The sequence below is a fragment of the Coffea arabica genome, chromosome 11e (genome assembly GCF_036785885.1).
Source record: "Coffea arabica cultivar ET-39 chromosome 11e, Coffea Arabica ET-39 HiFi, whole genome shotgun sequence".
NCBI classification, from domain to species: domain Eukaryota; kingdom Viridiplantae; phylum Streptophyta; class Magnoliopsida; order Gentianales; family Rubiaceae; genus Coffea; species Coffea arabica.
The window spans coordinates 61,688,545-61,716,042 of NC_092331.1; the positions used below are offsets into that span (position 1 = coordinate 61,688,545).

General features: G+C 38.6%; 5 protein-coding genes and 2 non-coding genes across 11 annotated transcripts; 6 read left to right on the plus strand and 1 right to left on the minus strand.

Annotated features, from left to right (window-relative positions):
- The first annotated feature begins 1,522 nt into the window (after nucleotides 1-1,522).
- Nucleotides 1,523-5,198, plus strand: LOC113716950 (receptor protein kinase-like protein ZAR1). Its single transcript, XM_027241515.2, has 2 exons — nucleotides 1,523-3,324; nucleotides 4,183-5,198. Exons 1-2 carry the CDS (start codon nucleotides 1,806-1,808, stop codon nucleotides 4,815-4,817), a joined length of 2,154 nt encoding a protein of 717 aa, XP_027097316.2. The 5' UTR covers nucleotides 1,523-1,805; the 3' UTR covers nucleotides 4,818-5,198.
- Nucleotides 5,199-5,342: 144 nt separating this feature from the next.
- On the minus strand, nucleotides 5,343-7,450 carry LOC113716951 (8-hydroxygeraniol dehydrogenase-like). 2 transcript variants are annotated; one of them, XM_072072802.1, is made up of 2 exons: nucleotides 7,375-7,450; nucleotides 5,343-6,750 (listed from the first exon to the last, which is right to left on the minus strand). In XM_072072802.1, exon 2 carries the CDS (start codon nucleotides 6,742-6,744, stop codon nucleotides 5,560-5,562), a length of 1,185 nt encoding a protein of 394 aa, XP_071928903.1. In that variant the 5' UTR covers nucleotides 6,745-6,750; nucleotides 7,375-7,450; the 3' UTR covers nucleotides 5,343-5,559. The 2 variants fall into 2 exon arrangements, with proteins under 2 accessions (XP_071928903.1, XP_071928904.1); XM_072072803.1 differs by lacking the exon at nucleotides 7,375-7,450 and adding an exon at nucleotides 7,183-7,353.
- A 546-nt stretch (nucleotides 7,451-7,996) lies between these two features.
- LOC113717397 (large ribosomal subunit protein uL22y-like) lies at nucleotides 7,997-10,773 on the plus strand. The gene is made up of 7 exons (XM_027242229.2): nucleotides 7,997-8,194; nucleotides 8,342-8,378; nucleotides 8,525-8,565; nucleotides 9,845-10,075; nucleotides 10,155-10,257; nucleotides 10,340-10,407; nucleotides 10,530-10,773. The coding sequence occupies exons 1-7, from the start codon at nucleotides 7,997-7,999 to the stop codon at nucleotides 10,569-10,571; spliced, it is 720 nt and encodes a 239-aa protein (XP_027098030.2). The 3' UTR covers nucleotides 10,572-10,773.
- On the plus strand, nucleotides 8,724-8,856 carry LOC113717459 (small nucleolar RNA snoR74). The gene has a single exon (XR_003454387.2). It is a non-coding gene; the product is annotated as a small nucleolar RNA snoR74 (small nucleolar RNA).
- Nucleotides 9,186-9,333, plus strand: LOC113717463 (small nucleolar RNA snoR135). Its single transcript, XR_003454390.2, has one exon. It is a non-coding gene; the product is annotated as a small nucleolar RNA snoR135 (small nucleolar RNA).
- Nucleotides 10,774-18,184: 7,411 nt separating the features above from the next.
- LOC140021494 (F-box/kelch-repeat protein At1g67480-like) lies at nucleotides 18,185-21,843 on the plus strand. 2 transcript variants are annotated; one of them, XM_072072469.1, is made up of 4 exons: nucleotides 18,185-18,461; nucleotides 19,609-19,679; nucleotides 19,844-20,708; nucleotides 20,984-21,843. In XM_072072469.1, exons 3-4 carry the CDS (start codon nucleotides 20,179-20,181, stop codon nucleotides 21,609-21,611), a joined length of 1,158 nt encoding a protein of 385 aa, XP_071928570.1. In that variant the 5' UTR covers nucleotides 18,185-18,461; nucleotides 19,609-19,679; nucleotides 19,844-20,178; the 3' UTR covers nucleotides 21,612-21,843. The 2 variants fall into 2 exon arrangements, with proteins under 2 accessions (XP_071928570.1, XP_071928572.1); XM_072072471.1 differs by lacking the exon at nucleotides 18,185-18,461 and adding an exon at nucleotides 18,515-18,594.
- A 1,013-nt stretch (nucleotides 21,844-22,856) lies between these two features.
- LOC113715733 (nuclear pore complex protein NUP54-like) lies at nucleotides 22,857-27,468 on the plus strand. 3 transcript variants are annotated; one of them, XM_072072890.1, is made up of 10 exons: nucleotides 22,863-23,524; nucleotides 23,650-23,703; nucleotides 24,176-24,235; nucleotides 24,335-24,445; nucleotides 25,069-25,134; nucleotides 25,212-25,298; nucleotides 26,005-26,106; nucleotides 26,193-26,339; nucleotides 26,689-26,810; nucleotides 27,053-27,468. In XM_072072890.1, exons 1-9 carry the CDS (start codon nucleotides 23,105-23,107, stop codon nucleotides 26,797-26,799), a joined length of 1,158 nt encoding a protein of 385 aa, XP_071928991.1. In that variant the 5' UTR covers nucleotides 22,863-23,104; the 3' UTR covers nucleotides 26,800-26,810; nucleotides 27,053-27,468. The 3 variants fall into 3 exon arrangements, with proteins under 3 accessions (XP_071928992.1, XP_071928991.1, XP_027095825.2); XM_027240024.2 differs by having other exon boundaries at nucleotides 26,689-27,468; XM_072072891.1 differs by lacking the exon at nucleotides 25,069-25,134 and having other exon boundaries at nucleotides 22,857-23,524; nucleotides 26,689-27,468.
- Nucleotides 27,469-27,498: the final 30 nt, after the last annotated feature.

The window sequence follows — 27,498 nt, forward strand, 5'->3', positions numbered from 1 at the left end:
AGGGTGAAGAACGGCAGCAGAAAATGCATACAAGAGGAGAAACCAGCCTAGAGGGCCAACACCTGTGGAAACACTTGTGGAAGCTTAAAGTGAAACACAAGCTGAAGATTTTTATCTGGAAATGCCTGAATAAGGCATTACCTGTTAATGAAGTGGTGTTTAGCAGAACCAAGAAAGGATCACCCATATGTGAGAATTGTGGTGAAGCTGTGGAAACTGTAGAACACCTACTTTTTCGTTGCAGGATGGCAGAAGAAGCATGGCAAATAGCACCATTGAAATGGGATGGTATTGATGACCAACGAGGGAATTTTAAAAGATGGTGGAATGCTTTAACAGAGGCTAGGAATCGACCTGAAGGGCTGGAACACATTGCACTCACTGTAAACATTTTGTGGCAAATTTGGAAAGCTAGGAATGACTTTGTGTTTCAGAAAAATAGAAGACCTGCAAGTAAAATCATACATAAAGCTCAAGAAGAGTGGTTGGAAATGCAGAGAATCCAACACAGCAAGGACCACATGAGCATCCCAAAAACAACAGAAGCTGTAGTGCACCAGGCAGAATCCACAAATAATGAAAGTCCTATAACCATTTGCCTAGCTATCGACACTCAGACAAAAGCAAGTCAGCTGGGAATAGGCATAGTGGCAGTGAGGGGAAATGATCAATTGCTAGCTAAATGGGCAGTAAAGGAATATAGCACAGGGAACATTCTCATGGATACTGCAGCGGCCATCAAGCTAGCAATGATAAAGGCAAGGGAGCAGCAATGGAGGAGAATTCAAGTAGCAATCACACAGCGACAGCTTTTGAAGATGATAGAAACCAAAAGGGCTGCGGATATTCGACTTCATTCTCATCTTGAGGACATCTACGATTTAAGCTCAATGTTTGTGGAATGCTCATTTGTTTTAGCTAGGGAGGAAGTGAGGAATAGCATAGCTAACCTCAGTTTTTATGCGCTAAGCATATATTTTGATGAGGAATGGTTAAATCCTCAGTGTCGCAGACACTTGTATAGTGCAGCTTGAGTCTTTGCTCATTAGGTGTAAATTTTTACACAAGTCAATATAATTAACTATCGTTTCCGGAAAAAAAAAAAAAGAAACACAGGGTGATGAGTCTACGAAGCAAATTTCATATCAAATCAAGCTATTGGACGTAGTTAAAAAAAAGGAACAAAACGCTACTTGAGTGGAATTAATGGGGTTATATTACACACGATGGTAAGACTTTGGCTTGAAGTAGGAGTTATTTTGTGGGTAAAAGTCAATGTCCTAATCCCAACAAAGACATCCATATCAAATGAGTAGATTGCATCGCCATCATATTATTATTGTTTCTTTATTTACTAAGCCCCCCACCTCCAGTATACACTATACACACTTCACTTTTCCCCATCATAAAAAAAGCCATCTTGCTTTCCTTCTACTACTCCCTCTATCTCTTGGCGGGAGCTGGACCCACCAATCAAAACCCCTCCTCTCCCCCCCGCCCTCTACTCTCTTCCTTTTACTCTCTCTCTCTCTCTCATAAATACCTCAACTAATTCTCCCACCCCCCCCACACCTCCTTTCTCATTCCCACCACCGCCACGGCCCACCTACTCCTCCCTCTACAGTACTACTAAAACATTCCCAACCCCGAAGATCAAAAGAGTTAAACGACAAAACAAAAAACAAAAAAGAAAGGGAGCAGCATTTTGCTTGAACTTAATTGCATTTGTACAACTCTGCCATGTTTTGGTCTGACAGTTAAAAGTTAAACATAAGTCCTACCTAGAAAACAGAGAAGATTTTACAATGCCGGTTTTGAGAATTTTATTAGTTGTGATTTCTGTTGTATTTCATGTCGTCTTACAACTTAAGCGGGGGAATTCTCTAACCGCCGACGGGCTTTCCCTCTTGTCCCTCAAGTCCGCCATCGACGGCGGCGGTTCCGCATTAACTGACTGGAATGAGGACGATGCCACGCCATGTCACTGGTCTGGAATTTCGTGTATGAACATTTCCGGCTCCAATGATCCTCGTGTCGTCGGAATCACCGTCTCCGGCAAGAATCTCCGTGGCTACATTCCCTCCGAGCTCGGCACGCTTATTTATCTCCGTCGCCTTAATCTTCACGGCAACAACTTCTACGGTTCCATCCCTGATCAGCTCTTCAACGCCTCCTCGCTCCACAGCTTGTTTCTTTACGGTAACAACCTCTCCGGACCGCTGCCTCCCTCGATTTGCAATCTCCCTCGTCTCCAGAACCTTGATCTTTCCAACAATTCTCTCTCGGAAGCCCTCCCGAAGGAGCTCCGGAGCTGCAGGCAGTTGCAGCGATTAATTCTAGCCAGAAATAAGTTTTCCGGCAACATTCCGGCTGGGATCTTCCCGGAGCTGGCTAACTTAGAGCAGCTTGATCTCTCATCCAATTCATTCACCGGTTCGATCCCGGAAGACATTGGAGAATTGAAATCGTTAACCGGGACCTTGAACCTTTCCTTTAATCAGTTTACTGGGGACATCCCCAAGTCTTTGGGTGATTTACCGCTCACGGTTAGTTTTGATCTGAGGAATAATAATTTAAGTGGTGAAATTCCCCAAACGGGGTCGTTTGCTAATCAGGGTCCGACCGCATTTCTCAATAATCCAATGTTATGTGGATTTCCTCTGCAAAAAACATGTAGGAACAGTTCAAATAATCCTCCGGGGGTCCAGTCGTCTTCACGGGATAATGAGGGGGTGGATTCGCATAAAGGGCTAAAACCGGGGTTGATCATACTGATTGCAGTGGCCGATGCCATAGGAGTGGCATTTGTAGGACTGGTGATCGTGTATTTGTATTGGAGGAGGAAAGACTCCGGTGGCTGTAGCTGTACCGGGAAAGTGAAGTTTGGTGGGAATGAGAAGAGGAAGCTGTGTGCTTTCCCTTGTGTAGGTGCATTTCCGAGTAATGACTCAGAAATTCAGTCGGAGAAGGGGGTTGATGGTGGTGGAAGTGGTGCTAATGGGAGTGAGGGGGATCTTGTTGCTATAGACAAGGGCTTTAATTTTGAGCTTGATGAGCTGTTGAGGGCGTCGGCTTACGTATTGGGAAAGAGTGGGCTGGGGATAGTGTACAAGGTTGTGCTGGGGAGTGGCGTGCCAGTGGCAGTGAGGAGGCTGGGCGAGGGTGGTGAACAGAGGTATAAGGAATTTGTGGCGGAGATTCAGGCTATTGGAAGGGTGAAGCATCCAAACATCGTCAGATTGAGGGCTTATTACTGGGCTCCTGACGAGAAGCTTCTTATCAGCGACTTCATTTCGAATGGCAACTTGGCTTCTGCTCTTCATGGTATGCTCTTCGACTCTTGCTATGCTTCATTTGGCTGCTGCTTGTTGTTTGGATGGGTTTTTCATTTGCACGTGTTTTGCTTTATTTAAAGACAAATTTAGCAAAATTGAATCTGGAAAATAGAAGATACGATTTCATAAATGATTCTACTTGGAAATTAGGGAACCAACAATGCTGTAGCTGCTAAAATTTTTGTCGAGATTCTCTTCAAATCGCAAGACAGGAGTAGGGTATATATTGATTTAAATGCATATAAATTACTTTGGAACCGTGTTAGAACAGTTGCAATCTTTCTAAACGAAAAAGATGATTCTCTGTGATTCTCCTTCTGATGTTGGTCTCGTACTAGAAAATTGGCCGACTTTCCTGCTAGATCTTAGAGGATTCATTTGGCCTTGCATTGGCAGCACTGTAGTGGCAATAAAATATTTCATAATGGTGAACCTCATACGTAGTTGAAAACTAGGTGGAGCCATCATGCCCTTTTATGGACCAAAACCATTGGCGAAGCAGTGGATCTAGGACGACGTAATCCAATGTGGTTTTAGCAAATTATCGTTGCAAAACTTTGTATTAATTTCAATAATCTTGGTGTTATTTGAAGTGACATTCTAGCATAAACTTTATTAATGCATACTTGGCAATTGCTACTATTGAATATTCTGGATCTTCAGTTCTTTGGAAGTTGTCACCTTCCCTCTTTCCTTTGCTGCTCACTTCTGTCTGCCTATGGTAAGGTAAGAGATGAATCTGATAACATAATTTGGGTCAAGATCTAGTATTAACATCTGCACGTCGTATCATATTAGTTAAGTTGGTTGATTGTTTGATTGAAGATGCGTGACATCGATGATGTAGGGAGAACAGGTCAGGCATCATCTAGCTTATCATGGGGAACCAGGCTGAAAATTGCTAAAGGAACAGCGAGGGGCTTAGCGTATCTTCACGAATGTAGCCCCAGAAAATTTGTCCATGGAGACATAAAGCCCTCTAATATTCTCCTTGACAATGATTTTCAAGCTTGCATTTCTGATTTCGGCCTGAACCGCCTGATCAATATCACAGGCAACAATCCTTCATCCTCTGGTGGATTTATAGGTGGGGCTCTTCCATATTTAAAATCAGCTCAACCCGAGCGACCCAACAATTACCAATCACCGGAAGCTCGGATCCCTGGCAACCGACCTACCCAAAAGTGGGATGTCTACTCATTTGGAGTTGTCTTGCTCGAGTTGCTGACAGGGAAGTCTCCAGAGCTCTCGTCTCCTACGACATCCACTTCCACGGAGATCCCAGACCTAGTAAGGTGGGTGAGGAAGGGATTTGAAGAGGAAAACCCACTATCAGACATGGTAGACCCAATGTTGCTTAAAGAAGTACACGCAAAGAAGGAAGTACTTGCAGCGTTTCATGTAGCGCTTGCATGCACGGAGGCAGACCCTGAGGTTCGACCAAGGATGAAGACTATTTCTGAGAATCTTGAGAAGATTTGAACATAGAAGGAAGTGCAATTTTCAGCAGACGTAATCGATGAGGGAACTCTTCAATTCCGGACATTTTAAGATGGCCAAATGCATCAGCAATTTTCATCTAGGCAAATTTTGTACGTTTTTCATTAAGCATTCATAGTCTATATAATATAGCCCTCTACATTCCCAGGAAATTCTCGTCATTTACGCTTCTCACAAAATGGGTACATAAATTCCTGGTTGTTTCAACATTTCTCTTTTGTGCTGTGTAGTTATAGTTTCGTTTGTTATTTTAGTAATACACCCAGTAATCAGAAAGTTAGCGTAGCTAAATTTGTTATTCATGTTTCTTTCTTTTCTCTTAATTAGTAGGCTCCTGTAATAAAGGATATCCATATTCTTGTCTCCCTCGCCATCATTCATCATCATCATCATCATCATCATCATCATGTTGGCCTGTAATTCTCTTTTTATCCACTCCCGACTGTTGCAGTCTGTGCCAGCGAATGACCTTAACCTCATCCTACATTGACTGCCAAAATGTGGTGGTTGGGGGGAATTATGGATAAGATCTGGTAAATTGAATATCATCGTCATCAGCTTTTACAGAAGGAAAACACGTATTACTTACAAACAAAGCATATGCTCGGAAATTGAGAGTTGATACGTAGAGTCTCAACTCCTATTATTCACACACAACTCACACAGACGCAAAGCTACCATGATGATCGTGTCAAAGTGGGCATTGAGGACGTGCAAGGCTTAGTTAGGTAGCCTTCAAGGTATTTGCAATGTCAATTACAAATCGGAACTTGACATCACCCTTTGCTAGACGCTCCATTGCAGTGTTCACATACCCCATTGGTATAATCTCAACATCTGCAGTTATTTTGTTATTCGCAGCAAAATCAATCATCTCTTGCGTCTCCGCGATGCCGCCAATGGCACTCCCTCCCACCACCTTCCTGCTCGAAAGCAAGAGAGAGGCTGGAATTTCAAGCGGCTTGTTGGGGATACCAAGCAGGACAAGAACACCCTGTGACTTCAATAAACCAATCAATGGTCCGAGATCGTGAACCGCCGAGACTGTGTCAATGATCCCATCCAATGTCTCCATACCAGCCTGCATTTTGTCTTTGTCATGGCTAACCAGAAAGGCATCTGCCTGAAGACGTACAATGGCGTCATCCTTCTTGCTGGGACTCGTACTGATCACAGTCACTTTAGCACCAAATGCCTTGGCAAACTTCACGGCCACATGGCCTAGCCCGCCTAGACCTACCACACCAATGTGCATCCCTGGACCGTCTAGCCCAAAATATTTCAGGGCACTGTAGGTTGTGATCCCGGAACAGAGGAGAGGTGCTCCAGAATCAAGAGGCAAATTTTCAGGCCAACGAATCACAAAGTTTTCGTCAGCAACCATGATATTGGAGTAGCCTCCATATGTTGGAGTTCCATCATAGTATGTTGAATTATAAGTGAGTATCATTTTAGGACAATAGTTTTCAAGGTCGTTGGCACAACTGGGGCAAGAATGGCACGAACCAACCATGCATCCAACACCAACTTTATCTCCAACTTTGAATTTCTCCACTTTGCTACCAACTTCTGTGACTACTCCCACGATTTCATGGCCTGGGACCATTGGATAGCTGGAAATACCCCACTCGTTCTTCAGGGTGTGAAGATCAGTGTGACAAATTCCACAGTACAGCACCGTGAACATAACATCGTTTTCACCCGTCGCTCTCCTGGAGAACTTGAACGGAGAGAGCAAGCCAGATTCATCTCTGGCTGCCCAACCGAAGGCCTTAACTGGGTGTTCAGTTTTTGCAGCAAGCTCTCTAGAGTTGTCGGAAGGAATCTCCCTGAAGCCAATATAACTCATGACTCTTCTCCAAATGCATTTCAAGATATCGATCAAACTTCCAATGAAATCCATTGCCATTTGCCACTGCACAGTCAACAATACATGAGATGACGTGATCAATATATATAAATAAATGTTCATGGAGTAGTATTTGGAAACTTTGGATGCTTGTTACGCCTAAATTTTCCTTCTCTGTCGGTAATCTGTATCAGGTGATAAATAAATTGCTTGCAAACGCTAGTCGTTCGTTTTACTGTATTATGAATCTATAATTGGATAGAAGCAGAAAGATTGTGTACACATGGCGAATTTAACTTACACAACATAATGCAGAAAATTAAAATGAAAAAGATTGTGGCACCTTAGTGCTTTACGTAACTACTATATGTGTTTGAAATTATTAAGCCTCCATTGAATAACAAAATCATTAATACAAGAACGTTTAATGAGCACAAATGACGACGACAGGAACAATTAAAACATGAATCACGAATCTGCTTGAAGCATCATAATAACCTTTTTCACATGGTCCGAAGATGGTAAAGTCTAACACATGCCCAGTGTTATTAGGAAGAAACACACAGTCGCCAAGTGCATGCGCATGAGGTTTCAGCAACCGAATTGTGCCACAGAAATAATTTTTGCAGACCTATAAATGTGTGACCAAAAACATGAACTCAAAGGGAAAAAGGATGTCAAAATCCTTACCTGACTTTGGCAGTAAATGCTTGTGTTGAGACACAAAAGAAGAATTGATCCCTCTCTCTCTCTCTCTCGTGAATGTAGGCACAATTAGTAGTATTGTAATGGTAAATGAAGTGGCTAAAAAGTAAAAATCACATATAGTAGTATATTCTTACTTGAACTTGAGAGTTAGATAAAGAATAAAGAGTGGGTGAAAGTGTTCCAGGGATGACGAGCAAGGAAAGCAAGGTACATGCTCAAATAGTCCCATCTTTTATGAAGCAAACCTACCCAGAAAATTAGAAAGGATTTAGAAATTGTAGTTGGAATTAGTGCTTAAATTTCACAAAACAACAGTATATTTATAGTGATAGACACTGTATACAGTATCACTGTTGTTGGATTTATGACATATATGCAAAAATTACACGATTAGTGTAGGAAAAATTAGTTCAAATAATAAACGCAAATGCAATAAAACATGTACAGAAAAAAAAAAAAAAAAAAAAAAGACTCGGGCGAACCAACCTTAGTGGCAATTGTCCATCTTGATTGGTTTCGGCTTCTGGGTCTCCTTTCACGAAGCCCATATGCACTTCGTCGTGTGAGGCTAAAGCCCATGAGACAAGACTTTGTTTAGTCCATAATGCTGCCTGCGTTAACATGCTCTATTATAGATCGGCATTTTGGTAAACTTCTTTGGGCCGACGTAGCCTTAGAAAATGTGCAGCAGATCACCACAAGACTTCTGCTGAAAATCCCTAGCAGCACTAGGCCACTTCTTCTTCTGCTGAAAAACCCTAGCAGGAGCATTCCCATCCGTTTCCCCCACGCTGAAAAGATGGTTCGCCTCTCTCCTCCTCTCAGCTTCTCCCTGCCTTAGTCCTTATAACAATTTTCGTAATTATCAGTTTCGTCTTTGGTTTTGATTTTTCATGTCAAAATGCTCGAATTATAACAACTTTTTGGTGTTTTCGGTGTGCTCTTTCAGGTGAAGTACTCAAGGGAGCCCGATAACCCTACCAAGTGTAATTGCTTTTTTCCTCCCTCCCTTTTTTTTTGGTTTTAAACTAGATTTTGATTTGTTTTTTCATTCTTAGATTTGTTTCAAAATTTTTTATCATCGATTTTTTAGGCTTTTGTGCTAATTTTGTTAAAAGTTTATAAAATGCAGCCTGCAAAGCTAGGGGATCTGATCTCCGTGTTCATTTCAAGGTATCGATTGCTCTCTCTCTCTCTCTCTCATCACTTAAACAAATGGATGCTTTGATCTACTTTTTTGAAGGCCATTTAGTTCTTTTCCTGCTCTGTATGTATGCTCTTTTTTGGCTATTTAAGTTTTTGATTGGACTTGTCGGTAGTATAACCTGATGAAAAAAGCAGGGGCCTGTTGCCGTTTAATGTGAACGGGTCTCTCGTAAACTTCAGGGAAATAAAACTTGGCATTGTTATTGGGTGAACCTCTTGAGCTTCATGATCTACGGTTCAGTAAACGATGATACATTCTGATTATATAGTCATCTTTCTTTGATTATTAGAACAAACCAAGGAAAACTTGTGTTTTCTAATGGGATTTTGTGGGCTTCAGACTAGCTTGTCTGTCATGGATGTTTTAGTATTAATTTCTTAAATTGATAAACGGTTGCAACCTTATTTACCTCCCTCAATTTTGAAGTAAAGAAAAGCTGACAGAATGGGAGCTTTCTGTCCGTTGGTATGTGGGGAAGATAATTGTTTAGTAAATGACAAAGTCTTCATACCTTTCAACCTAACATACTTTTATGATTCATTTCGATGTGGGTTGGGGTTTTAGTATCCACATCTCATGGTTATGGAAAGCAGGGATTGTGTGTATCGACATTGTGCTAATTTGTCATTGCACTTTGCTCGAAAGAGTTCTCTGCAATATCTTTTTTTGGGAAGATGGGCAGTTGTATTTCGTTATCTTGTTGAAAACCTTCAACAATCATCTTCCCGACATTTTTATATATCCATCTTGCTAATCAGTCTGACGTATGAGGACAAGAAATAAGCTTCATGTCTTTATGAGCTTTTCCGATCCTTGGTAAACATCTGTTGCCTTCAGAAGTTCCTGGGAGAGGGAGATATCGTTGATTAAGTTTTCAGTGAATACTAGTGAGAATGGTTGATAATTTCTAGTGGGCACTTGAAAGTTGTAACTAATTCTGCTGGGTCTTTCTTTGTTGTTGTATCCACTATTATGCTGTATGTTCCTTTTACTACAACTTTTATTTCTGCTTTGTCATTGCTTTTGTTTGGGGCCTAGAGATGTGAATCTTAGTTCTTGTAGTATTAGAGTTGTTACCTTGCTAGGGTTGTTTGTGTTTTTTCTCCTTGGAACGGTACATAATTTATAATGTAAGATCTGCTATACGCCTCAATGGTGCTTCTTTGTTATTTGGTCCGAATTCTTAGCTAGTTTTTGTCTGAGCATACAATCTGACAGTGTGTGTGTGCTGCTCTTCTTTAACAGAACACAAGGGAAACAGCGCATGCCATCAGGAAGCTGCCTTTAGCCAAGGCTAAGAGGTACTTGGAGGATGTTTTGGCCCATAAACAGGCAATTCCTTTTACACGTTTCTGTGGAGGTGTTGGCCGTACTGCTCAGGCCAAGAATAGGCATTCAAATGGACAGGGTCGCTGGCCTGTTAAATCTGCTAGATTCATTTTGGATTTGCTCAAGAATGCTGAAAGCAATGCAGAGGTTTGTCCGTGCTCCCAGAAGTTATAATTTAATATTCGTTGTTTTGTACAACTTTGACAGCAGTTATTTTATCCTGCAGGTGAAAGGCTTGGATGTGGATTCACTTTTCATTTCTCACATTCAGGTGAATCAAGCACAAAAACAAAGACGCCGCACATATCGTGCCCATGGAAGAATAAACCGTATGTCTGATAGATGACTTTTTTTCAGTTTTCTGTTCTGTGCATTATGTCCATTAACTTTAATATATGATTTTTTGGCCAGCCTACATGTCTTCCCCCTGCCATATTGAGTTGATTTTGTCTGAGAAGGAAGAGTCTGTGAAAAAGGAGGTAATACATATGTAGTTATATCTTTCAGTTATCTGTCAATCTGGTTGATATCCAGAAAGGTATCATTGTAAATTTCTGGGGCGCTTCTCTTTGTGTCTAAATTTTTTTCTTATATTTTGCAGCCTGAATCGCAGTTGGCCACAAGTAAATCTAGGAAGACTTAAGCTTTATGTAATGGTGCTTTCATTGGCAATGCTTTTAGTCGATTCTACAAATTTTGAGGCATATTGTTACGTAATGCTATTGGAGGTTGCAGACAAGTTTTGCTAGTGCTTAAATTCAAAAAGTTCATTCAAAGACATACTTTTACTTGTAGAGACAGCTTTTTGTTCTTCTTAAATGTCGTGTGGCTTCTTTTTGGTTGGATGTTATGGTAGTGTTGGATTATTTATCAAGCTGCACTTACTGGCCGTCTCTATTATGCTGTCATTCTTCGAGCCGGTCTTCTCACAGTGCCTTTTTATCTTCAAAATTTTTCTTGGGACTAACGATGAACATTGTGGATGCAAGGTAGACCTTAGATATGAGATGCATGAAATTTTTAGTGTAGGCTCTGGATGCTGGCTGTTTACGACGCTCTGCTGAGCTAGAAATACTACTGCAGGAATTGCTTTCCTTGATGGTTTTGTTCGATTTAGTATCCCCATGAGAAAGAGTTTAGGCACCTCTTGAGAAAGAGTTTAGGCTTAGTATCCATTGTGCAAATTTGAGGTACTTAAAACGGGCAGCTCCTCTGTGTGTTTAAGTGGGTATCTATATGTTAAACTAGTTTTTACCCTGCATTAGTCGTGTGAATTGCGAAGTCTGGAATGTGTGGATTGTGCGATTATAGCTCAACGGAATGCCTGTTTTTGTGCAATGCAAGATTCATTCTCAGACTGAATGAAGGAAATTATGCATCTGTTATGGATGCTGTGTCGGGTAATTGATCTCTGAATTACGAGGAAATCAAGAAACACTTGAATGGCGTAGAACTTGCATTCTGTAGGAGTGAACTGCCCCAGAATCTGTTTCTGGTGCCGGAGGTTCATTTTGAGTTTTGACCATAGTGAATTCGGTGCCGGAGTGGTGATTGAGAAAGTCTCCCGCCCAAATTAAATTATCTTTTAACGGACTTCTTGGGTTAGGCTGACGTTTGATGTGAAGGGTGGGCTTATTGCTGTTGGCAATGGTGAGGGCTGTTATAAGTTGTTTGGAGGATTAAGTATTCTACTCTTCTTCTTTTTTTTTGTTTTGGGGGCTACCGCGGGGGGTGGGGGTTTTGTTGACTTATGAAACGGCTAGACATTCAGGATTGCTTGTACGGTCATGAATCTATTCACACACACACATATATGCACAGAAAACTCCTATTTGATATTTCACGTAGGCAAAAAAAGAAACACATCTTGGGTTGTGTCATCATGGACTCCGCGGAAAGTTATCAAGACAATCAACATCATGCAAGCATTTCCGGGTTATGCTAAGGCAGTACGAACAATGTGATGCAATGAAGGGGGTGCAAATCCACCCATTCTACAAAGAACATGTGCCCAGGCAATATGCATTTGTTTATTTAAATCTTTTTTGGTGCAATGATAAAAGCAGACTAGCAAAACATGCATGACGTAATAAATGTAAAGGGCAAGGAGGTAATAACCAATACTCTCTCCATTCTAATTTGTTTGTCATATTTTAAGAATCAAACTTTTTAAGAATAGTAGTTTAATTGTATTGTTTGTGAAAAGCATAATACTCTCAATAAATGACGGAGGTAAGGAAAGCTTCCGTAATCGCAAATCGGCTACAAATCTTCAGGAAAGAGCGAAAGACTATCAGTCCGGTTTATAGAGATTTCTGCCACCAGAGATTACAGAAGATGGGAGGGCCCAAGAACAAAGCGTGTTGATGAGAGGCCCAAGATCCCTGTCACGAGGCCTAAGTTATGTGTAATTTGAGCCCAATTGCCAACAAAATATACATGTGTGTGTCTATATATATATATATATATATATATATATATATATATATATCCTACCTATTAAAAGCGCGGAAGGCTGAGGAGCAGTAGAGTGTCGTCCCTTCCCGGCATTTTGCCGGTTCTTTGGTGATTTTGTGAAGCCCTAAGGGTAATTTCGACAGGTGATTTCCCTTGCTGCCTACTTGTTTCCTTTGTTTTTTTCCCCTCTCCAGTTTAGTGTTTCACCTAGAGCTGCAAACGGGTCGAGTTTTGACCTAATCGAGTCGAGTTTTGACTTAATTTTAGTGAACTCGAGCTCGACTTGATTCGAGCGAGCTCAAGCTCGAAAAAAATAAAAAATAATTATTTTATTTTTAAAAAAATAAATAAAATAATCTTTTTTTAATAAATAATAAAATATTAATAATATATATGTAATTTTACTATTAAAATAAAAAAATATATATGTACTTAAAATTAAAAAAATAAAAATATATATACTTAAAATAAAAAAAAATATATATATATATATATATATACTCGAGCTCGCGATAATATCTTGAGCTCGAGTTCGAGCTCGATTTCGACTCGAGTCAGCTTGAGCTCGACTCGAGCCGCTCGCGAGCGGTTCGATTCGTTTGTAACCCTAGTTTCACCCTTGCGCTGCATGTGGGTTTTTAAGGCCCCTAAGCCACAATTTATTTCGATTTTGCCATGATCTAAGCCTAATTGGACAAAAAAGGGGATAATTGCACTCACCTCCTCTGAGGTTTCTAAAATAGCACTTACCTCCCCCAACATGAATTTGGGTCTATAGTTGACAAAAGATAGGGTGAATTTACTTCTATACCCTAAGAGTTTGAGGTTGTTTGTAAACAAATTTGGAGCAAAAAAATTAGGGCAATAAACAAGTTTACGATAACTAATTAAACAAGTTAATGGTTACTTCTTATTTGATTAGGCACTTTAAGTGCACTTATAAAATAGCATCACAAAATAGCGCTAATTGATACTTCAACATGGCATCATTTTGTGATTGACAGTATTTGAAAGGATAATCCAAATCGTATATAATTTGCATAGAAGAGAAGCAAAAGCAAAAGGAAAGAAACCTCCAAACAAGGCTCCATAAGAAAATATGTTTTGGTAGTTTTGGTTGAGTTCACTTTATCTTAGGCATTCACGAAACGAAAGAAGAAAGAAAGCAAAAATCAAGGCAAATTTTGAGGATTTTTCTGTTAAAAATTTGCGATAATCAGAAGACAATAGTTAAGCAATCCTTTGTAATCTTAACTTAATACACATAGTTTCTATGCACACTAATGAATGAGCGTTTTTTGAAATTGGTTGTACACATTATATGCTTTAGAACCTTAGATTTCTGAACGTATGTTCATTAAATTTTCTTGTTGTTACTGCTGTACTTGTTCTCTTTGCATTTATATGAGTTTCACTAATTGTTTCCAACTTTTGATTTTATTCATTCTTTTACTAATTCAACCTTACAAAAGGTAAAAGGGGTACAAATGGAACAACATTATTATCTCTATTCTCAAAAGACTTTTTTAATAGCACTTTTTGTAACATGGGCTAAATATGCTATCAAAATCTTAATTTCATGGGAGGTTAGTGCTATTTTCGAAACCTCAAGGGATGTGAGTGCAACTATTAGAAATCTCAAGGGAGGTTTCTGCAATTATCCCAAAAAAGGCATGATGAGCCACAATTTGTTCTTGTTTTGCCATGGCTTGAGCGTAATAAATATAAAAAAAAAGGACATGGTGCCTGGTTTTGGACTGATATTATTATATCCTTTTTAGCCATTAGGAATATATAAATTTAGATTAACATTTTAGTATGAGTTCTGCTCCAAATTTCGTCTACATTCCTCACCAAATTTTGTCTACACTCTTGGCCAAAAAAAAAAAGTAAAGGGTCTCTTGAGTGGCCACTTATATAACACTTTTTTTGTACAAATTCAAAAAAAAAACATTTAGTATAATTTTGTTCCAAATTCGATTGAATATTTTAATATCAATTTTGTTCGAAATTCTTCTACATCACTGGAAAAGAAAAAGAGGTATGGTAAGCTTTGTCAACATTCTTGACCAAAAATAAATAAATAAATAAAGGGCCCATTTAGTGTCCACTTATATGACACTTTTTGTAGGAATTCATTGCTACTATTTTTATGCATCATTTAATTGCTTGCGTGAAAAAACCAATTTTAGTATAATTTTGTTGCAAATTCAATTGAATATTTTAATACCAAATTTGTTCGAAATTTTTCTATATTGCTGAAAAAGAAAATGAAGTATGGTGAGTTTTAATTATTTGAGTACATTTTAAATAGTCAAAAAGTAATAATAGCAACAGATGATTAAGCAAAGTATATTATTTCTTGCCTGTTTCTTTTAGTTTTTCCCCTTCTTAAATGGCTTTTTTTTTCTAACTATTACGTGGTATTAATAAACATAGCGCAATGAAAAATTTCAAGATAAATTTTGTTCCAAATTTCTCTATATTAGTGAAATTGCTTGATATTAATGAACATAATCTAATAACCTAACAAAAAAAATCAAGATGCATTTTGCTCCAAATTCCTCTATATTAGCGGAAAAAAATAGAAGCTTCCTTGATTGGACACGAATTTAATGCTCTTTGGATACATTAACTATTACTATTTTTATGCACCATTTATTTATTTCTTTGTTGCTAAAAAATAATTATGCTAAAATTTTTTTGTGTTAAACGCGCTGAGCTCCAATTGTTTCAATGATATTAGATAACAGAAAAATGTTTAATAGCCGGAAATGACTACACATAGACAATGGAAGAACGACTTTATTTTTTCCTGCTTGCTCCTTTGAAAAGCTATTTGCCTGATAAATTGTGTCCTAATCACTCCGACTGTTTTACTTTGATAGTCTTTTTTTTTTTTTTTTTTGCACATAGTTTAAGAAAAGAGGGTTAAATTTGTTAAAAGAGTAAATCCAATCCACTATTTTCTTAAAATATCGTTAAACTATTACCAGAAGTATAACTAATCACTACTATATCTTGACATTAATTACAATAACAATAGGTTAGTTAACAAACGCGAGTATATGCATTCATAGAGTAAGTTAGCGAGTGTTCTGGCAGATACATTAGAAGGAGAGACCCGTAAGTACCTTCTGTCTATGCCGCAGTATCCGTATGATTGATTTTGTTAAGTTGAAGTGTTAAACTTCAAATTTGAAGCTCAAGCTGTTGAAATTGAATACCCGATTCCGGTTTGTTTGGATTGTGTTTTATTTGGAATATTTTTACTGTAACACTTTTTGTGATGTGATGTATGTGAGATAAAAAGATAATTGAAAAGATAAAAAGGTGTATTGAAAATTGTAATGATAATGTAACCAGATAAAATTGGGGAAATAAAACACAATCCAAACAAACCCGGCGGAATAGGAGCCAACAACACTAAAAAGAATAATACCCAATAGGAGGAATATGTCATCTTGATTGTCCTTCCACGTACATCACGGAATATTACGAGGATGCCTCCTCAATTCACGAAAAGCTGGAAAATTGGTTAGCCAGTTTCAAGGAGATTATAGATTGGTACGCTTTGGTTATATATATATATATATATATTTATATAATCGCGGATTGTTTCAGTAACCAGAAAATGGTGAGAAAGGTTCAATCAAAAATTGAAGAAGAATATTTCAAATGGTCGGAGATTTGATGTTTTAGCTTGTTTGTAAATCATTAATAATGTTGTTTATCTCTTCCAGGGTTCATTCGCAATCAGCAATACGTGTTACCAGCATTCGAATAGTGCAGAAGTCAAAAAGGATTAAAAAAAATAAATAAATACGCTGCCGATGATTTGTGTTCCTAAACACGCATGAATCCTTCATTTATCACCCTCAAAATAAATTAGAAAGATTCCAAAAGTCAAAAAGATAGAAAGGTATGGCTTGTTTTCAAGTACGGTAAATACGAGTATTAATTATCGGCCACGCCTTCTCAGATGATATTAGACCATTGGAAAATGGTTGGACGGTTTCATGGAAAGAATATTCAAATGAGAAAATGATAACATAATATAGGTAATGAACCACAAACTGTTATTTTCATCGGAAGTAAACGGCTGAACCCCCACCCCCCCGAGGGCCAAAACAAAAAAAAAAGGCCGATTGAGATGATCCCCTCATCAGGCCGGGATTCCTAATGGAAAATTTTCTTTCTCAATTACCAGTTACAAGGGTTTCCCATTTACTTTCTTCTTTTTTTTTGTCTTATTCTTGATTTTGGTTTTATCTGAAAAATAAACAATTTCAAATCAGACAAGAAAAATCAAGTAACCTGTCATAAATCACACGATCTAGAATTCCTTTCAACACACGCAATCCATCCAGATTGAATTGCTATAGAAAATAAAAAAAACAGTTTGTTTGGATAGTAAAATTATCTCAAATAATAATTCGCTTGCATCATAAATACATTTTTCAACCAACCTTTTTATATTATCAGCCATCTTTTTATCTCACATACATCACATCACATCATAAAAAATATTATAATAATTATTTCAAATGTATCAATTTGAAGCCATGCACGTACATTAACCATGAGAGCCCTTATCCAAACTCTCTCTCTCTCTCTCTCTCTCTCTCTCTAAGTGCTTGGTTATTAAACAGCCACCTTGTTTGGTGATATTTAAAAGTGTTTGGCACAAAGCGCAAAACCTCACGTGTTAGGGAATCTTGAACGTCAAATCATAATTGTGGACTAAATGTGGAATCTTTTGATTGTTGATAAATGAACCAGAGAGTGGGGTTTGCTACTTTGCTATGTGGAGGGCGACGCTCAAAAGAGCACCAAATGAGTCGCAAAGTCTCAGTCTTGATCGATCGTTCTTGTTTTCTCCCAGCAATTATTGAACGTTATCTTGATATTATTGAAAGGTGAGGTGCGGCAAATTTGGATTTTGGCGAAGAAATTGGAGTGGAATTTCTGAGTCAATTGATTCGCAAGCCATTGAGCCAGATTAATTGAGTTTGTTTGGATAAGAGCCAGTAGTTATTACTACTACTAATGACAAGATGATTGGGTTCTCTCAATTGTACGATCAGCCCTTATGGTTAAGGACTTCAGTTCTTCATTTTAGGACTTACTAAGGATTCAAATCTTCATCACTGCACTGTAGTTCTCTTCCAAGAATTGGGATTAAAAAACAATCCAAAAATGAATGAAGGCATAATTTTCAATAAAAAGAACAAAAATATGCATGGGATGCAATGGAAAGGGAAAAAGAGCAAAATGATAGTAAAAGGAATTTCTTTTTTTTTTTTTTTCCTTTTTTATGAGTGTTGGGTTGTCGTTCGTTACACGTTAGTATAATTAAATCACGTTTAATTTATCACATTATTCATATTTATTTATTGGACTATTATATTTATGTATTCTCTAAAATTAATTTTACTTTTGTAAAAATAATTAATTATGCATAAGATGACAACAAATTCGAGGTAGGTGGGAGCCAGCGAATAATTATTAATTACTGCTGTTGATCTTGTTTGAAGATAAAAAAATGATGATGATTGGGGATTTGCCTTCACGTAACTAACGATGACGCACACTGGGGCTGTCAATTCAATCTTATCTACCACAAGAATTTGGTTACTGACAGACAGATCAGAGAGTGCTTGGGTTGAGCTGATCCAATCTTCTTACCAGCGTCGCTATTCTCTCTCTCTCTCTAGTCTGTATATATATGCACATATATATATATATATATATTTCTCTCTCTCTCTATATATATATATATGTATGTATATATATACACTCCCACTGCCCCTTCGTTTCCGTCCCATGCCTACTACTGCCCACCAGACCACACCTCACCTGTCACAAATACACAATCCACCACCCCCATACAGCATCTATTCTTTCGTTTTATTTTATTTTTAAAGTATTACTACTACCATATCTCTTCACCTTTCCGTTTCCTCCATTTCTTGGGAGCTTCCTTATCCATTTCCTCTTCTTTTACGCGTACTCCCACCGCCTACTCTCGCAGCTTCCCCCTCAGGCTCACTTCGCTTACATTTCCATTTCCCAGGTAATTTTTTATATTCCCCATTTTTTTTAATCTTCATCTTCTTTCTTTTTTTTTTTTTGTTTTTTTTCCTTCCTATTTATCAGTTCCATCTGATTTTTTGTTTTGCTCTTCCGTCGCCATGCGGATGATTTCGGTACCACTACTGCCATATGAATCTTCTGTCTAAATTTCAGGAAGAGTGGTTTTTATTTATGTCAATAATAATGCCTTGTCTCGGGAACCTGTCCTGCTCTTAGTCTTTAGCTAATTTCATTTGGGAATTTTTTTTAATATTTATAGATCTGTTCTTCTTTTTTTTTTAATTTTCTTTTTAATGAAATTCGAGCTGTTTATAGTTGACCTGAGCTACTTTTGTTGTAGTCTTAATCCGATTTGAGCATCTGAAATTACGCTTTTCCTCAAATTTGGATTTTTTTTGGGTGAATTCTAATTACAGTGAGCTCGTTTGAGCTGTTTCTGGTGTCTTATGAGTCTTGAGCTTGCTCGGCATTGTATTTGTTGATATTTGTATTGAGCTTCTCGATTTATATAGTATGTGAATTATGAGAGGATGCTATTTTAATCCTTGAAGATCGCTTTTGTTTCACAATCTAGTTAATTGACAGCATTCAATTGCTTTGATAGTTTGTTGGTGAAGTTTCTAGTTGCTTTCGGTAGCTGGGGTTGTTAGATCTGAATCGTTGTACTAGTTTTCATTGTCATGTCGTTTAGAGTGCTACAAATGTTAGTATATTCTCTGTGCAAGATGAAGATATTCTTTTACCATTTTTTCCCCGTTTATTCATGATCTGGTGGTGGAGTTGCGGTAGATTGGTGACACTGGTGGTATATGTTTGGAAGTTTGATTAGTAGCTGTTGCTTCTTGGTGTGTCTAGTTTGACTAGTAATCATCATAGTAATAATTGGGCACCACTTAAATTGTTACTATTTCTTTTTGGGTCATAGACTTTAATGGATCATTTGGCTTTCCTTGGGTGTTGTTGAAGGTTCAAGTGGGTAATTATCAGTTTGTCGTGTGTTTCTGTTGGGAAAATAAAGTTTCAATTATGAAAGAGTCCACGGTATTACTTGCTACAGTTTTGACCTTCTGGTGCATTTCACAATAGTTTCTTTACTCATGTAGTCATGTCGGTATGCTACACTGCAGATAAAACATTAGCCAAAAGCAAAATGGAAGTTACAGGAGGCTAACTTTATGCGCTTCTATGGCCTTGGCAGGTACCTTTTTTTTTTCTTTTCTTTATCTATCTATAAGGCCCTAACCAACTCCTGCTCTTATCAATCTCGATTATTTTTTTTAAAATATTCATGTTTTTCTTATTTACTTATTTTTCTTTTCAATTTCGATCTTCCCTGTGTATAACTTGTATCATCCCATGTAGGTATCTGGGCAATGTGTGGGAAGAGTAACAGTTCAGGAAGCAGCAGCTTAGATAGTACAATCAAGAAAAAGGACATTAGTACCCAAAGAGGTGGAATGGAATTTGAGTCCGATTGGACAAAGCATTGGAAATCATCAGCCTTCACTGCTCAAGCCATCCGTTCAGCAACATCTTTTATGCCTTGGTCTTGTAAAATATCAAGAAATGAAGGATTTCACGAATATCTTTAATCGGTAGCTGATTTTTCTGTTAAGTTGATCTTTGTAGTTGAGAGACATAGAAGGAATTCATGATGCTTCTGTCCACTTCCTGTTTGAGAATTTCTTATTCAAAAAATGCCTAATTTTGTTAGTGGAAAGAAGAGAGCTACCGAGTTGAACATGTGTTTCTCCAACGCTCTCGAGCAGGGTACTCCACCTCGCTCAAAAGGGGGTTCCTGCTTAACTCCAAAGTTCGTTGATGGTATCCATAGTCCTGTCTTGCCTGGGCTGCCCGATGATGTGGCAATGTACTGTCTTGCACTTGTTCCTCGAACTAATTTTCCTGCTATGGGTGTTGTTTGCAAAAGATGGAGGTCTTTTATCCAAAGTAAGGAATTTATCAGGGTTAGAAAACTAGCTGGCATGCTCGAGGAGTGGCTTTATGTCCTAACTGTTGACTCTCAAGGAAATGGGAGCCACTGGAAGGTTATAGACTGTTTGGGACAGAAACAAAATGAATTCCCCACAATGCCTGGTTGTGAGAAAGTTGGTTTTGGCGTGGTAGTTCTCAATGGAAAGCTTCTCATAATTGCTGGTTATGCCATGATTGATGGAAATAGATCGCCCTCTGCTGATGTTTATCAGTACGATTCTTGCCTCAACAGGTTTGTTTTCTTTTACCTCATATTCCTGTTTCATTCTTTGCTTGTCACTGCATTCGTGCTTTTTGTAATGCTCAAGTACTCTGAACTTTCAGGGTCTTTTTAATGGAACATTTGAATTACGACTTTATAAACACTCGCAAAATTGGGAGGTTTTATTTTTATGCTAGAATTTCTCGGTTGCGGTATCTTCGGCTATTAGACAGCTTGATTAGTTTCATAACCAAAATGTCTTTTAAACCCCAATGACTAATCTAGATTGTAATACTTCTCTGCAGCTGGAGTAAGCTAGCGGACATGAATGTTGCGCGCTATGATTTTGCTTGTGCTGAGGTAAATGGCATGGTCTATGCAGTTGGCGGCTATGGGATGGATGGTGAATCTCTCTCATGTGCTGAAGTGTATGACCCTGATGCTGACAAGTGGACTGTAATTGAGAGTCTTCGCCGACCACGGTGGGGATGCTTTGCTTGCGGATTTGAAGGAAAGCTCTATGTAATGGGAGGTAGATCGAGTTTCACAATTGGAAATTCAAGGTTTGTTGACGTGTATAACACTGAGAGGCACACCTGGTGTGAGATGAAAAATGGTTGTGTCATGGTCACCGCTCATGCTGTGGTGGGGAAGAAACTTTTTTGTATCGAGTGGAAAAACCAGCGGAAGCTGGCTATATTTGACTCAGAGGATCATTCATGGAAGATGGTGCCAGTTCCAGTAACTGGGAGCTCAAGCATCCGATTCCAGTTTGGCATACTGGATGGAAAACTTCTTTTATTTTCACTGCAGGAGGATCCCGGTTACATTACCCTTCTGTATGATCCAAACGCACCCCCTGGCTCAGAGTGGCAGACCTCAGTGATAAAGCCATCCGGTTCGTGCATGTGCAGTGTCACAATCAAGGCATAAAGTGGTCGATTTCATCAAAGATGATGATGATTTCAGTGGCGTTCTTAAAGGGTCTTCCCCCCGGTTTCCGTGTGGGGTTCCGTTGTCCGTTTAAAGAAGCAGTTATGCATGATCTATTGTATAGTTTTAGTAAGCTGGTTGATTTAAGACTAGTGTGATTATGTCGTCTTGTATGAGTAATTTGCTTGCGAAGCTTTACTGACATAAATCTTGAGCAGCAGTTGTTGTTGTATCTCAAATGTTAGCGGCGTCTGTGATGGACTGGGATGCAGTAATATTCCAGCAAGTATCTGTGGGCAAAATTCCAATGGACGATCATGCCCGTGGGCTGTGGAGTTTGTTGCCAGTGCTGCGGTAGATGAATTAAACACATGAAACGTGGCATGACAACGTAAAAGAACTTTGCATGTTTTGTTATGCTAGCGAAAGAGAATGTACATTAAAAGCTTTTCAAGTTGCCAATTGAATGAAAAATGATCTCGTTCACCTAATCATCAATAACGCAGCGGGTGTCTGCGGCAATAGCGCTAGGTTAACTAATACCGAAATCTCCTCAGACCCATCTGAAGTCTTGAACGATGCCCTATATGCTCAATTTGTCCCCAGGAGAGGAGAGCCGAAGAAGACGCAGGAAAGGACGTCGAAAGTCTTTACTTAACGTGCTTGCTTTGTACGAGGCTACGGAGTGCAGTTTTGCAATTTTACTTGCTATTAGTAACTGCAAAGTCACTAACTTGGTTCTCAATCGTCTCTCTGTTTTTTAATCAGCTGTAAACAATTTGAGGAGTACGTTCAAGAGTCACTCTCGTACACATTTTGAAGGGGAAGATAATCAATTTGTTCCTTTTAACTATTTCTTTAATTCATTAATCTGCATCGGTGCGAATACCTGACCATATTTATTGAATAACACATCAGTGGCTTAAATTATCTAAGACTCCTTTTGAATTGGCCTATTTTTGAAAAATAAATTCTTCATATATAATATTACAGTAATGCACAAATAAAAAGAATACTTAAAACACATCATCCATACAATATATCAAGACACCTGACCATATATTTTGAGTGGTTCTTGAGCCTAATTTGATCTCAAATTCGAACATAAATTTTTAGTTTGGGTAAATATGCCATGTACACCAACAGCACCCACCAGTCAAATTACGCATTAAATTTAAGTCCTACTTTGATTATATTATATGCAAGATAATACTCTTTGAGTGGCTTGAGCAACTGGCAACTGCTGTTTTTACTCTTTGGCTTTTGGTTTGGTTTGGGATTATTTACCAATTAGCAAACCCAACAAGGACTTTAATCGCGTGTTAATTAGCTTAAAATATCAAGCGTTTCATCAAAGAAAATACTCCCCCCAAAATCCCAAAAAAAAGGCGGCAACAACTTGAAAGTTAAAACCTCCACCCACCACCCTCCCTAAGGGTTCCGCCGTCCCCAAAGCCCTCCGCTTCTCCCAGCTCCGCCATCAACCACCGGAAATGTTCGGCACCCCATCATCAGCCCCGCCCTTCGGGACTCCCTCCTCAACCCCTGCATTCGGTACCCCCTCTTCGACCCCGGCCTTCGGCACTCCGTCTTCCACCCCTGCCTTCGCCACTCCATCTTCAAGCCCAGCCTTCGGAACGCCGTCCACCCCGTCGTTTGGCACCGGCTTCGGAACCTCACTGTTCTCTACTCCGTTCTCGCAGCAGCAATCGCAGCAGAACTCTTTCTTTCAGACGCCTCAGAGCTCAAGCCCTTTCGGTCTCTCGACGCCGTTCGCTGCCACCCAAGTGCAGTCTTCTCCGTTTGGTCAGCCCGCTGTGACTCCGGCATTGCCCTTTGGAAATGTTCAATTGACCACTCAGATGGCTCCAGTTGCTCCTCTCCCCTTTTCTCTTGCCGATCGTGATATTCAAGTAAGCCTAACTAGGGAAGTTCTTTTTTTTTTTTGTTTTGGAAAAATTCGTAGCTGTATTTAGTTTGCATCTACATATGGCGGTTTTCCTTTAAATTTATGGTTTTGCTATGTGAACTATACTAGGCTATTGTTGATGCTTACAAGGAGGAGCCTGGGAACCCTAAGTATGCATTTAAGGTTCGATTTTTCATCATTGACCTTGTCCTTGTCAGATTTTTTAATTCTGTTTATGCTCGATTCTTGTTTAATTGGTAAAATTCTTGGGTGAAGAAACGTGGATTTTGGGGACATTGACGTTTGAATTCATTTGGCCATTGTAACTTTATTTTGTTAATTATTAATTAGTAATTTAGCAATGATTCTCTGTCCCCTTTGAAGAAGGAGAGATGGTAGGTTAGGTTACGTTGCCTTCGTTTAGCTGAAGTCTGAGAAAGGAAAATATTCATTGCATGAAACACTGAATGTAGTGATAGGCCAACACATAGTTGCAATTTGGAACAAATTGGTGGCAAGAATAAGCTGCAGATGAAATGTATTCGTCTCTCATTCTTAGAAAAAAAATGATTAGATAGCATCTTTTCTCGGTTCCCAAAATTTTCTCCATTCTATGTTTATGAAGTTTTTAAAATATGTGTTTGTGGTTTTGCAGCATTTATTGTTCAGCGTGACTGAACCTCAATATAGGGTGAAACCTGCTGGTGTATCAGATGTAAGTTCAATGTGGTTTGAGTTATACTTCTGATTCTGTTGCTTTTATTTACATGTCGAGACTTTGTAGTAAATCTTGTGAATTAGTTTGGCTTGTTAGATAATGTGGGCAGAGGCCATGGGGAAACTTGAAGGCATGGAGAGTTCTGATCGAGAACGACTTTGGCCCCACCTTGTTCAGGGATTTAAAGATCTGTCACAGCGCCTCAAGGTACCGGATGGATGATCATTACCTCCTTGAAATGAGGATGGCTTCAGTGCTTGGAAAAAATTTTTTGTTGAAGCCTTCCTAACTCACATTTGTTTCATTTCGATGTGCCAAATCTGCATTCTTTGAAGAATTTTTTTTAAATATTAAATTTCTGTGTATCCAATCTCTATAATTAGATTCACTAGATGGCATAAGTAGTGCCTCTTTCTCATGTTAAATAATGTGTGTTTGGATAGAGTATCATTTGAAATATTATTTGGAATAATTACTATAGCACTTGTTGTAATGTGATGTATGTGAGATAAAAAGGTATTTGAAAATATAAAAAGGTGGGTTGGAAAATGTGGTTATGATGCAAGCAAAATATTATGTGAAAAAATTTAGCTATCCAAACACTATTATATTGTTTCTTGGCGGGCAATAAAGCGAGCAATCTATCAGTATCTTCACCAAGAATTTATTTTGTTAATCCTCTTTTCATACCTTTATGGTAATTAAATGTTAGTCTTTGGGATACCTTGCAATCGTGTTCTTTCTTTTCTCTATCAACATTATCTGATTGTAGCTTGGGATACCTGAATTTATTTTCTTTTTTGAATTGTGTTTCTTTAACTTTGGATAAGCTACAAGATGAAGTTATAGTCTCAGATTCTGAGAGATTGCGAATAACACAGAGCAATGTAAAAATGGTACTCTCTTGCTCTCTTGGTTTGATATACCAAACTTGTGGTTAGTGTACTAGATTTGTTAACCTGCCTTTATGCAGCTTCAAAGGCATTTCCAAGCAGACACTTTTCCTTGGATTCGGAGGATGCAACAAAAGGAGCAGAGTCTCCAGAGGCGCCTCTTAAGGGTGAGATGTCTGGCATTATACTTCATTTTTATCATATTGTCCTAGATGCTAGTGTTTTGATCTGATAGTTAAGCATTTTCTGCTGCAATACAAGTGGTAATATAAATGATTAGGAGATTTAATTTTGTTATAATCCTGTAATGTTCACTCGTGTCTCTTTGTTTTAGAAGAAACAATTAAGGAATACCATCTAGATGAAGTTTTAGACCCCAAAGTACCCATGTCGACATGCCATGACACTGGTGCTGGTATGGGATATGTGTGCAATGAAAAATTTTTGGACACTTTTGACTTTTGTGAGGTCTGATGTCGAAGCAAGAGGAGAAGAACTGGGTGAGAAAACTCATAGATGCAGAAGACTTGTTGCATTGGAGTCCTACTGGAATCCTTTTGAGCTATGGCTTGTTGGTTACTTTAGAATTCTCCAATCCTTAGTGAGCTATGACTTGTATGTTGGCTGTACTGTATAATTCTTATTTTTACTTGAAATTTTGCTGTACCCACGTACTCTTGTCTGAGTCTTTAGAAGTGTCCCTGTATCCTAATTTTAGAAGGTTGACGAATCAGGCACTTAGACACATACCCGAATCCGACACCTATACCCGAGTCCGAGTAACATAGGAAAACAGAATGTTCAATACACTAGCTATGTACACTGGACTTTGCTATGCAACAGATAAAGAATATAGTCTCATATGATACACAGGTAATGCGAATTATAGAGGCATTGGAAGGCAAAGGGTGTCGATCACCTTTGATGAAGGGAGAAGCTGAATTGGCGGAGAAGTTGGCTGCATTAACTCGACAGGTACTTGATCCAGGTCTTTTGATCTGTGTAAGATTTTTATGATGTGGCTTGTAATGGAGCTTGTATTTACTAGTAAATTCTGACAGTTAAAAGGATCAGGAGCAGAACTTTCTAGAAGGGTTCAAAATCTACTGACTCTATCTCGTGTTCAAGCCAATGGCCTTGGTGGTAGATCTATGTATATACCTGGATCAACTAAAATACATGAGCAAAGTCTTTTGGACATGCAGGAGGTATTGTCAAATCTCATTTTAATCAGCATTGCTGACATGGAGGTGGTACATCACTTTCATTGATATGCGTGTGTAAATGATGGAATAACTCAATAAAATGCAGGAAAAAGAATGATCAGTGTATCATTTGAAGCTTTGTCCTTCATTGCACCCCCAGATATTTATTGCAAATTTTATATGCTCACCCTTGTGGCTCACGTACTTTATGACACAATTACATGAAGCAAGCAAAAATATGTCTGAATGCATGCCCAGCCTAAAACAAGTCATATAACTCATGGTGAAGAATGATTCAATGTAAATTATGCTCAAATTGTAAAGAGGCTACTTTTGTCTTTTCTGGACACAGGTCTTGCAACAGCAGACGGAGGCTATTGCTAGGCTTGGCAATGTTTTAAAGAGAGATATGAGGGATATGGAGATCATCATGGCTGAGGAAACAGAGATGTCAGAAGACTAGCCATACATTTAAGTTGTTCGCTGTTCATTTTCAGTTTGTTGGTTTAAAAGCTTTTGCTCCTGTTAGGATAAATTTTGTTGGCAACAATGAGCAAGTTATGGGAATTCCTACTGCCACATCTCTTCTACCTTGCTTTTTGACCTGGAAATTTAGATGGATCAGAGGCTAGAATCTTAATCACCTCTGTCTTGATTGCTGTTGGAAAATTTCCCTCCCGTGAGACTTCATTTGATGATTTTATGCTTCATACATCAGGTCAATTTGTGCTCACAAAGATCAGCGGCCGGAAGTTTGATTTTTGTGCTCTGGATATGCATGTCATTTTCATCAAGGTCAGCAAACTACGGTAACAGAATTCGTTCTCGACACCAAAGGTTTGTTGTACAACTCGACAAGCAAACTGTGCTTGTTGGATGGCAAATTGTATCATGTAAAGTACGAGATTGAGAACCAAGCATACCTTCACTCTGTGAGATTATGGGAATTTGTCTATTCACTTTGAGATTGTACGCAGTATCTCAGTAATGGATGTAGGTTAGAACATGCCTATAGTACCAGGATTTTGTAGTCGCTATCGTGAAGTACTGCAGTCAGTGAAGTTCAAATAGACTACACTGAAAAACAATCGTTCTAAAACTAATTTTAATATATATTTGATGTAGTGGTTTATATTGTGAACTATATACGAACGAAACAACA